General features: G+C 36.4%; 1 protein-coding gene across 1 annotated transcript in view; it reads right to left on the bottom strand.

The window, feature by feature from the left end:
- Positions 1-6,956: 6,956 nt before the first annotated feature.
- Positions 6,957-12,720, bottom strand: part of LOC123566516 (uncharacterized) — a 36,464-nt gene continuing 30,700 nt past the window's right edge. The window contains exon 7 of the mRNA XM_053525325.1: positions 6,957-12,661. Coding sequence (XP_053381300.1) covers positions 12,462-12,661 — 200 coding nt within the window. The 3' untranslated portion in view covers positions 6,957-12,461. The remainder of the gene's footprint in view (positions 12,662-12,720) is intronic.

Below are 12,720 nucleotides of genomic sequence, written 5' to 3'. Positions count from 1 at the left end.
ACAAAGTTGTCATTCTTGTATCTGACCTTTGACCTTTAAGTGTGACCTTGACCTTAGACCTAGGGACCTGGTTCTTGTGCATAACTGTCTGTCTCATGATGGTTAACAATTGTGCCATGTTACATCAAAATCCCTCCATGCATGAAGAAGAAATGCTCTGGACAAAGTCATTCTTGTATCTGACATTTTACCTCTAAGTGTGACCTTGACCTTAAACCTAGGGATCTGGTTCTTGCGCACGACACTCCGTCTCATGGTGGTGAATATTTGTGCCAAGTTACATCAAAATCCCTCCATGCATGAAGAAGAAATGCTCCAGACAAAGTTTATGGATGTCGCCCGACTGCCCGCAAAAGGTGTTCCCATAATACATCCCATCTTTCAGACGAGCTTATAAAAATTATTTGCTTGGAATTTAATCATGTGGTTTATTTTTAACAGAGAATACTCCCTTGAAATTAATGTACTTAGGAAACACGATAAACACCTCAATTAGCTTTTTCACAATGCTCCTTAAATAGCTTTTTATCATTTTAATCAATTTAATTCAGGTACTTAGACCATAATTAGAACTGATTTGTTGTGTGTAGTGGCACATGTTCGATTGTTGATTTGTGCTTCATTTTATGACAACAAAATAATGATCATTTAAGTTCAGAAACAAGATACCACTTCTAAGTGACAAATGCCCGCAGAAGTGGGTGCCCTTGACACTGTGCATTAGAGTAAGAGTTTGGAGGTTAGAATCCTTGTCTGTGACCTTCACCTTGCAGGTATAGACTTCTTGTGTGCAACGCATTTCGTCATGTTTAACATTTGTGAAAAAGTTTTATCAGAATCCATTAATTGAACCATTTGAAAGGTGTATCTGACGCATGAAGTGTTCTGATTTGATTTGGGTTTTACGGCGCACCAACACAGTATAGGTTATATGGCGCCAAACAGGACTACAAATTTTGGTTCCACATCTCATTTACATCAAAATAAAAACACGAGGTATGGGATCAAAATTTGTATACCTGCTGGAATCACATAGTTACAGCAAAACCAAGTGTTAAGACCCTATTAGTCGCCTCTTACGATCATGCAAGGGTAAGACAGTGGTTTCAATTCTTTTCATACACAGATCGTCCCAGAACCACATGGGGCTGTTCTGGATGGATAAACTAAATATTAGCTAACGAAGAAACATGACTTAATGCCGCCCTTTATGGAAGTCAAAATTAGTCAAACATTGTTCTCTCGAACTCAAATAATTCAAACTCGAACCGATAGTCAGGTCCAAGCAAAATCCCTGTATAATGTATTTTTGTTCGATGACTCAAACTACAAATAACTTGAACAGATTTTGTCAGTCCCAACAAGCTTGAGTTAACGAAGTTCGACTAAACATGAAATTAACCCAACAATTTTAATATAATCTACTGTTGGCAAGGTAAAAGTGTATTTTCTTTTTTTGTACACACGAGACAAGTAGTGATGGATCTTGCACACACGAGAGACGAGACAGAAGTATTGGTGAATCTTCTGCACAATGGGACAGAACTAGTTGAGAATTTTCCACACATAGACAAAACTATTGGTGCATCTTCAAGACATGAGACAGAAGAACTGGTGGATCTTCCACACTTGAGACAAAAGTATCAGTCGTCCCCTTAATGCAAAAAGGTACCATGAGCATATGAATAAAAAAGGCACTTGGTACCTTTTTGCATTAAGGGGGCGATCTGTGGATTTTCCACACAGGAGACAAACGTATCTATCTTTGGATTTTCCACACAGGAGACAGAAGTAGTGCTGGGTCTTAAACTATAGTGTCAGTAGTGATGGCTCTTCCACATAAGAAAGAAGTAATCATAAATCTTCCGACCACGAGACAAAAGTAGTTGTAATCTTCTAAACACGAGATTCAAAAGTAGTTGTGGAAGTCCTTGGGCACAAACGTTTTTATTCAGATTGTTGCAAATTGCAATTAACTATGGCACTATTATGATTTTCATGTTTCACAGAAAAAATAAGTCTCCCACTCCTCAACATAGTTACGGACGTTGAAAAATGTAGGAAACAAACGGACTGAAACTGCATTTATCTTCCCACCGTAACTGTTGGAGGACTTAAAATACTTACTTTGAGATACAACTAAAAATCATACTATCAAAATTTAGCATGGATATTATCTGTATTTTAGCTAAAACTCAATTTATCTCAAAAGTTAAGTTTAAGTGTTTAAGCTAAAACCTTATAGGGCTGAAACATTTTCTTTGTCAGAGCTTAAACTTATCTCAAATTTAACTTTGATACTTTGTTTTTAATTAACAGCACACAACTTTTAAAATTTTATTTGATTATATTCTGTTTTAGCTAAAACATGCACTCATCTCACAATTTTGACAACTTTTGTGTTATATCTTAAATGCACACTTATTTGAAAATATCTGAAAATCTAACTTGGATGCTATGTTAAAACTGAAATACAAATTTACCTTAAAATCATTAATATTTGTTGAGGAATCATTCTTGGGGTTGCGAGTTCGATTCTGTCCGACGATTTGATGGAAGACATTGTGTCTGAAATGATTTCGTCCTTCACCTCTGATTCATGTGGGGGAAGTTGGCAGTCACTTGCGGAGAACAGGTTTAATATCCATTATCGTTACAAACAATGAAATTTCATGCCCATATTATCTCAATTTTTTACTCAAGAATGTTTTAAAAACGTAGCAAATAAACACAAAAACAAAATGCATTTTTATCAATTTATTCAACAAAACAACAAAATATTCATAACAATAACAACAAAAATATCATTTCTTTTACAAACATTTTCTAAATTCTGGATTTAAAGACAATAACACAGCTTCATTTATAACAAATTTCATTTAAACGAGAACAGCTATGAGGTGACTCGATATTAACAACAGCTGTCAAACATGGTAAAAGTCAAAAATTTAAACACATATTAATATCAATGTCATAAAATTCCACAGATAACAATAATAATAGATTTCTTTATACTTGTACTGCAGTTACTGTCAACAGCAAAGTTGGTGAAAGGTCACTACAAACATATAGATGATATACTGATAAGAGAATTTAAAGACATTGTTATATAAATAAAATGAAGAATTAGACAAAATAACGCTTATAATGGAAGTATCTAAAGTAATAGACATTTATTTACAATTTTCTCCTCATTCAATTTATTGTATGAACTATGTATGTTTGCATTCAGTATAGTATAATGTTGATATGAAATCTTCAGAGTTTTCTCATACAAAAGATAATTTGCATGTTTGTATGAAAAGCTATAGCATCAGAGTTAGCCTATAAATGGATGTTTTACATGAATTTTGTCAATCAATATAACATTGTTCAACCTATGATAACCCTAATTATATCTTAAATACTTCAACTTAAGTTGAAATACAGTCAAACTTCATTCACTCTAACGCTATGGAACCGGCAAAAATTTTCAAGTTATTGGTAGTTTGAGCCATAGAAAATTATACACTACATAGGGATTTTACAGTGATCTGACGATGAGTTTGAGCAAAGGATAGCTTTCAAATTATCAGAGTTTGACTTCAAAAAGTTCCACTGTACTAACAGTTCTAAATACTTTACAAATAAACTGAAAATTCTGTTAAATCCCTAAAACACTTAATCACTTTGACATAAATATAATAAATTTAAGTACTTTGGCATTATGGGAAACAGCTACTGAACTACATTATTTCAAAATATTTATAATATGAGCCGTGCCATGGGAAAACCAACATAGTGGGTATGCGACCAGCATGGATCCAGACCAGCCTGCGCATCCGCGCAGTCTGGTCAGGCTCCATGCTGTTCGCTAACAGTTTCTCCAATTCCAATAGGCTTTAAAAGCGAACAGCATGGAGCCTGACCAGACTGCCCGGATGCGCAGGCTGGTCTGGATCCATGCTGGTCGCATACCCACTATGTTGGTTTTCTCATGGCACGGCTCATATATAGTCTAAAAAAATTATTCCAGATTTTGATTCAGCAATAGCTCAAAACAATACAGGAAAAAGGTTACAGCATTTAAAAACCTTCAATGTAATTTGGAATATCATTTTTCCTTTGTGTAGTTCTACGCAAGATAAAATCAAATTCTTTATCCAGTATAAAAATAGATAAAAAGATAGTAGTTAACAGTTCATATCCTCATTATTGATAATTGTTTATTTACAATAATACAGAGAACACCTACAGAAACAGTCTATTTTGAAAATAATGTCACTGAAGATAGAAAAAAAATTATGCACGTAATTTGAAACAACAGAAATGTCACATTTCCATTCCTAGAACTAGAATAATAACCATTTTAAGTCAATAAATATGTGATAGTAAAGTTATATGGTATAGATAAATGCCATCGAGAAACGCTATTTAAAAGAAACTGAAAAAGTGTTTATTTTCATTTTTTTGGAGTGGGGTGGGGGTGGGGTATATAATATCCAATGTTTCACGACCCTTGGTCAGATACTTATTTATATAATAAGATATATTTGACACAAAACTTAGGCCCTTTAATTCAAGGGCCGTAACTCTGGTCTGGCTGCGTGAAATCCAAAAGCACCATTTCACATGCTGAATAATATTCCTGTATGGTTTCATGACTCTAGGTCAAACACTTTTAGATACATGAAGCACCAACTTTTAGGTCATGGGCCATAACTCTCGTCTGTCTCAGTGAAACAGGTACACAGCTTCATGTGAGGAAATGAGCCGCTCCATGAGAAAACCAACATAGTGCATTTGCGACCAGCATGGATCCATGCATCTGCGCCGTCTGGTCAGGATCCATACTGTTCGCTAACAGTTTCTCTAATTGCAATAGGGTTTGAAAGCGAACAGCATGGATCCTGACCAGACTGCGTGGATGCGCAGGCTGGTCTGGATCCATGCTGGTCGCAAATGCACTATGTTGGTTTTCTCATGACGCGGCTCAAATAACAATCCTATGATGTTTAACGACTTTGTCAAATATTTGTTGAAGTATGCAAGACACAAAGTCAGACAGACGGATGGACACATGAATGGACATTCAGGTGTACAGACAAGGTAAATCTAAGTGCACCTCAAAACATTTTTGGTAGACACAGAAACAGACGGTAAAACGTGTGGAACCTACAGTAAAACTCCACCTAGCGCAAAAAGGTGATTTAATATGTATTTTCATACTCAAGTTCAAATATCTCAGTGGTGTGAACAAAGCTGAATACTAAATAAAATATCCTGGTGTCAATTTCACCCACTTCCTATGAAAGTATCACATATTCAGCGCCAATATTAAAACAGAATTGTATAGATTCACAGAAAATGATAACCATACAACAGAATGTAATCTAATTAAAGCTGAACAGGCAATCCTATCTTGCGACATCACGTGTATCTAGTCAATGTGAGATGAAGACAATAAATGCTATTTTCACAGCAAGATCATTCTTTTTTTTTTTGTCAGATGGTAAGCCACAACTCGTGACTAGTGTACCACGTGCAGCATGTATTGTTTGCATGCTATTTTCTACTTATCACATAACCAGCAACAAACCGCTATCATAAATCTTATTATAACAAAAGAAAGAAAGAGGACATAAAAACTTATTGCTTTCGTATCAAGTTATTCAGAGATATTTTCCTTTACTGATTTATGGCATTATAGATATGACACTAAAATGTTTCAAAATTTAAGCGACGAAATATTGTTTTGTACACCCGCAAACCTAAACTGATTTAAACAAATACACATATTTTTGTCAGATGTTCCTTCCCCCTCATACACTTCCTTTCAAGTTAACTTCAGCTTCAGCCCCCATCCCTTCCTTCCCCCTCCCCCACCCCCTCACAACTTCACCCCTACTCCCATATGTGATTAAAAATAATTTCCTCCTATATAACATACCTGTAACTGACATTCCTAAGCCCCTTTCCATGCTTGGCGAATACACCTTGGTTCCCAACCCCTACCCTCCAATTTGAAGAGTTACCCATACAATCTCAATTGTAATCTAAACATCTCCCTTAATCCTAATCATGCTGGGAATGACTGATGTTGCCTTTGCAACCAGTGTAGATCATGATCTGCACTGTTCGCCATTCAGTCAGTACATTTTTGATAAGCACCCCTTTTAACAGTAAATGGTACTGTCCAAAATGAAAGATGGACAAGTTCATTCTAAAAATTCAGCAGGGTAAGGGTTTATTATATTCTTTCATGAAATACACCTCCCTGTAAATAATGCCCTTCCCCTTCACAAAATATTTACGTCAATGAACCCACCATAAAAAACCCTGTTTCCTTTCTAACAATTTTTTTCTGATTGTCTGTCTTACAGCCTCATCCTAAATTTGAAAATATTGTATCAAAGCTAAAAAAATAAAACTACAAGAGAGTTATTGGCCTCAAAGGAGAATAAATGCGACACTGAAGGTCACCTTCAGAAAATCCAATATATTGCCTAATATGGTATGATTCCGTTTCAGTCACTGATCAAATTTCAAACTTTGTAAGACGCAAAATATTACAAGTGAAATTGTAGTACTTTAAAACGTGACACATGTGATATCAACGTGATTGCGGTGAAAATTTGTGCCATTTCTACAGACGTAAAAAACAAATGGAAGTTCAAGGTCACTACATTTACGTCTGCCGAGTATCATGTTTTCCCAGAACAAGACAGATTTAATGGCAGTGTATGAATGGAAAACTCCTTATCTTGAAAACTCAAGAATTAAATTTTCAATCAATAAACCGCTTTCAATGTAACATCAGATTCTGCAATTTTACTGTCAGATATCTGCATTGATGTCTAAAAATAGATTATCTGTGTTCTAGACTGGCTTACAAATTAAGCTTAACCCAAACCCTAAAGCATCGTCAAATTAACTTTAACTGATCAGCAAACTAAATCTGGTAATGGAAAGGTAAATTCTGTTGGGATTAATGTTGCACTGACACAATTATAGGTGATACGGCGAATTTAATAAGAGGTTAATATACCGCTTAGTTGTGTGTTCTTGCCATAATGGCACACCTTAGGTCATAATTGCCAGAGCTATTCAATAAATGGCAATAAAATTAGATTCAAATAAGTTCTCACATTTTTTTCTAGTTGATTACTATTCAGTCTAAATCTATTTCAATAAAAGAAATTTTCATTTAATTAATGTCAGCCATTTTCAACACTACATTTTCTTCATAATTGAAATTCTGACTTCATTCTTAAAAATATTTCAGGATATCTTAGCATAAAAGCCATAATTTATTATGTTTAAGTAAAAGTGACACTTCTTAAGGAAAAACAATCAACAAAATGTCTTTGGTGATCAACTTACCAAAAAGTACTATGAAATTTTTTCATTTCATTTGGATTACATTCTGTGCTTTTGGCCAAACCTCTAATTTCGTGGGAGCCCAAAGTGCAAAAATAAAATATATAGGCCTTTTCTATTAAATTTCATGGATAAACACAACCTAAAAAATCCATGAAGGTTTCCCACGAATATTATTGATTTTACAGCATTAAACGCATCACTTATTAACATTAAACCTGCTAAATTTCTAAAATGGACTGGTCCATCATTCAATCTGGGTAATACCATTTATTATTCAAAGGGGTGTTCACTAAAAATTTACTGACTGAATAGATCAGACTGCACAATGTGTAGGCTGATCTTGGTCTGCACTGATCGCAAAGGCAGAACCACAATCTGGTTAACAAAACAACGAGACAAGAAGATAACTCCCACCTCTGTTGTACTACAAAATCATTCAATATTCACAGGAGACTAATTATCGTGGAAATCATAGTCGAATCAATTCCCAAATTTAAATCCTATTCTAATGAACCAGTAAAATTCCTTTTAACTTAATGTTCTAAGTCTGAAACCTACAAACTCCTATCCCACAAGAAATAGCCCTTTTGGTCCTAGTCATAAACTTTCATGCCCACGAAAATAATTCATTGCCTACGATAATAGTTCATTTCATACTTACTATTCATCAATATACATACCACTAACAAAATAATACGAACAGAACAATACAGAAGTATTCATAATAAGTCAGAAATAATTTACTGAGATATTTTTACATTAAAGTAGGTAAATTTGCTTAACAGCAAGACTATACTTAACATCAGTCCCTGAATACATAACCTGGGAAAAAAAACTACCTATATGGCATATTGGTGGTTTGTTTTAACAAGGGGGCCATAGTGGGCCAAAGTTGCTCACCTGATCTTGACTACATAACCTTGTTTGTTTGTTTGTTTGATGTGGGTTTAACACCGTTTTTCAACAGAATTTCAGTAACATAATTGCAGGCAGTTAACCTAACCAGAGTTCCGTTCTCTGCAAGTTACTTTCAACTTCCAAACAGTTTTTCTAAATATTTTCAGGACCATTTGAAAAAAAAAACAAGAGATCACAGAGTGATCTTGGCGTCCACCAATGTGCCATTTTTGAGTGTTCCAAATTTCAAGACTTACTGACTAGCTCAAGGTCAAATTTCATTTCCGTACACAACACGAAAGCTGTAGCTTGAAAAATGTGAAAGTAGGTCATGCATGTGGTCTAAATTTGAAGCCTTAGCTACAGAAATGTGAAAGCAGGTCACTAGGTCAAAGTTCATTTCGGTACACAAAACTATGCAAGTGGTCCAAATTTGAAGGCTGTAGCTCAAGAAATGTGAAAGTAGGTCACTAGGTCAAAATCAAGGTCAAATTTTATTTCGGAACACAGAACTATGCATGTGGTCCAAATTTGAAGACTGTACCTTCAAAAATGTGAAAGTAGGTCACTAGGTCATTGTAAAGGTCAAAGTTTGTTTCGGTACACAAAACTATGCTGGTGGTCCAAATTTGAAGGCTGTAGCTTGAGAAATGTGAACGTAGGTCACTAGGTCAAAATCAAGGTCAAATTTCATTTTCGAACACGAAACTATGCACGTGGTCCAAATTTGAAGCCTGTACCTTCAAAAATGTGAAAGTAGGTCACTAGGTCAATGTCAAGGTCAAAGTTCTTTTCAGTGCACAAAACTATGCATGTGGTCCAAATTTGAAGGCTGTAGCTACAGAAATGTGAAAGTAGGTCACTAGGTCAAAATCAAGGTCAACTCATGTCAAGGTTCATCTTGCCACTCAAAACCATACAAATTTGTATGTTGCAGCTAGTTATTGACAAGAAGATTTTAAAAGCTTTTCCCTATGTAAGTCTATATGAACCATGTAACCCCCAGGGCGGGGCCATATTTGACCCTAGGGGGATAATTTGAACAAACGTGATAGAGAACCACTAGATGATGCTACAATACAAATGCCAAAGCCCTAGGCTTTGTGGTTTGGACAAGAAGATTTTCAAAGTTTTTCCCTATATAAGTCTATGTAAACCATGTGACCCCCGGGGCGGGGCCATATTTGACCCTAGGGGGATAATTTGAACAATCTTAGTAGAAGACCACTAGATGATGTCACATACAAAATATCAAAGCCCTAGGCCCTGTGGTTTTGAACAAGACGTTTTTCGAAGTTTTTCCCTATATAAGTCTATATAAACCAAGTGACCCCCAGGGCGGGGCCATATTAGATCCCAGGGAAATAATTTGTATCATCTTGGTAGAGGACCACTAGATGATGCTTCATACCAAATATCAAAGCCCTAGGCTCTGTGGTTTTGGACAAGAAGATTTTCAAAGTTTTTCCCTATATAAATCTATGTAAATTATAGAAATAAACAAAGGGCCATAACTCACTAAAAAATTGTTGAACCAGTCTGATTTTCAGGGGGACACAACTAGGGTACCAATACATCATTCTGACAAAGTTTAGTCAAAATCCCCCTGGTAGTTTCTGAGGAGATGCGATAACGAGAAATTGTTTACGGACGGAAGGACGGACGGACGACGGACCACGGACGCAGAGTGATTTGAATAGCCCACCTTCTGATGATGGTGGGCTAAAAAACAACTGAGAACTAGAAAATGCTTTTGTAAAAAAGCGCATGTCTCCCCCAATGCAAAGTCCTATAGGCAAGAAGTCAATAGGGGTCAGGAGCGAAAGTCAAAGAGACACTGATGGTTGGCTGCAATAGGGATCATCTACTTGGCATGTCCAGTCATCCTGCTAAATTTCAACACTCTTGGCCTAGTGGTTCTCAATGTTCAGGCCTCTGTGACCCTGACCTTTAACGGAGTGACCCCAAAAACAATAGGGGTCATTTACTCTGCATGAACAATCATCCTATGAAGTTTCAACATTCTGGGTCGAGAGGTTCTCAAGTTATTGATTGGAAATGGTTTTCCATGTTCAGGCCCCTGTGGCCTTGACCTTTAACAGAGTGACCCTAAAATCGTTAGGGGTCATCTACTCTGTATGACCAATCATCCTATGAAGTTTCATCATTCTTGGTCAAGTGGTTCTCAAGTTACTGACCGGAAATGGTTTTCAATGTTAAGGCCCCTGTGACCTTGACCTTTAATGGAGTGACCCCAAAATCGATAGGGGTCATCTATTTTGCATGTACAATCATCCTATGAAGTTTCAACATTCTGGGTCAAGTGGTTCTCTAGTTATTGATAGGAAATGGTTTTCCATGTTCAAGCCCCTGTGACCTTGACCTTTAATGGAGTGACCCCAAAATCAATAGCGGTCACCTACTCTTCATGACCAATCATCCTATGAAGTTGCAACATTCTGGGTCAAGTGGTTCTCTAGTTTTTGATCGGAAATGGTTTTCAATGTTCAGGCCCCTGTGACCTTGACCTTTGACGGAGTGACCCCAAAATCGATAGGGGTCATCTACTCTTCATGGCCAATCATCCTATGAAGTTTCAACATTCTGGGTCAAGTGGTTCTCTAGTTATTGATCGGAAATGATTTTCAATGTTCAGGCCCCTGTGACCTTGACCTTTGACAGAGTGACCCCAAAATCAATAGGGGTCATCTACTCTTCATGGCCAATCATCCTATGAAGTTTCAACATTCTTGGTCAAGTGGTTCTCTAGTTATTGATCGGAAATGGTTTTCAATGTTCGGGCCCCTGTGACCTTGACCTTTGACGGAGTGACCCCAAAAACAATAGGGGTCGTCTACTCCAGCAGCCCTACAACCCTATGAAGTTTGAAGGTTCTAGGTCAAACGGTTCTCCAGTTATTGCTCGGAAATGAAGTGTGACGTACGGACGGACAGGGGACAGGGCAAAAACAATATGTCTCCTGGGGGAGACATAAATAACCTTGCCAAGGTGCTACAGATCAAGGTTAGTGTAATTCTGTCCAGTAGTTTCAAAGGCGAAGATGTTTATGTAAACTGTGGACGAAGGACCTTCAACGATGGATGCCAGATCGTCCACTTATGCTTATAGTTTATTCTGAACAAAGTTCAGTTGAGCTATAAATATGTAGTGCAATTACGCAATTACTTCTTGATATTTATCTTATTTAAGCAATGAATCCTATCCCAAGAAACAACACTGTCTCTAAAAATAGACTTTCATAGAATGCATTTCTAACAAGAACGTCACAGTTTACACTAAAGAAAAGTAAAATGGCAACATTATTTTTTTTGTGAAACTCACATGTGCAAATACATGTAGAGCTTGTGCTGTAATTCATCTAACCACTACTGTGAAACTAGCATTCGACTGAATTTCATTATGATCTAAAGAAATTTGATCTGTAAATTATTGTGACAACAATAAAAGGATAAATAAAAAGACCAGGAGTAGACACAGTGGTCCACTAGCAAACGTATCTGACTCAGAAACCAGGGGCTGTGAGCTCGAGGCCCTGCTGCTCCAAATAAAAATTACTAGCACTGCATAAGAGTTCCTTGTATGGGTGCTTTACACTTTAAAAAAAATGGATGCTTCTGAAACTGGGGTAACTTCTGTCTTGCACTAATTATTCTCATTCACTAATACTAAAAACATTGTGCAAACTTGTAGTTAAAACAAAGAACTTATGATATAAATTAATAGCACACTTAACAATGATCAAACATTCAAACAACAATACAAAATAATAACAACTGACCACAATATAACAGTTGTCAAATTAACGACAAAAACACAACTAATCTTGTTTGTCAACGATACATTTAGTACCATAATGCACCACTAAAATGCAGTTCATACAATACATATAAACAGCTTCTAAATTTAGAAACAAATATGATTAAAGCCACTGCACTTAAAGCTATTTTAAAGGAAGAATATGCAGTAATAAATGCACTCTCCCACTCTAAACATTATTTCTGAAGGGGTTCGACCAGAGTTACCTGGAATCCACTACACATTTTTTTTTAAACTTTTTAACACACGTTTGGCATAAAATGGCCAAAACGGAAATAGTGCACAAGTTTTATTCTTTACGGAAGAAAGTTCTGAGCGTGTACTGCTGTACCTCAACCTGGTACAACGACTTCAATCGACACAGTTCAATGATTCAAGAAGAATGGTATATAGATCATTTTGCTTTTGATAAGTAAAGCCGAAGCAGTTTGAATCTGTGGTAACCATAGTAACAGTTCGGCAAAGCGATTCGGTTGTTCCGGACAATGACACGCTACATACTCCTTGAGAATGGCACTGTATCGGTCCTGCACTTTGTTCACCATTTCATTTTGGTCCCAGCCACCTGGAAAAAAATGCAATTAAAGCACTTTAATCATATGCACCGGAAAGTCTAGTGAACCG

This window comes from Mercenaria mercenaria, chromosome 15, assembly GCF_021730395.1.
Source record: "Mercenaria mercenaria strain notata chromosome 15, MADL_Memer_1, whole genome shotgun sequence".
Classification (NCBI taxonomy): domain Eukaryota; kingdom Metazoa; phylum Mollusca; class Bivalvia; order Venerida; family Veneridae; genus Mercenaria; species Mercenaria mercenaria.
Note: the sequence above shows the minus strand (reverse complement) of the source record. Positions and strands in the feature narration are given on the sequence as shown.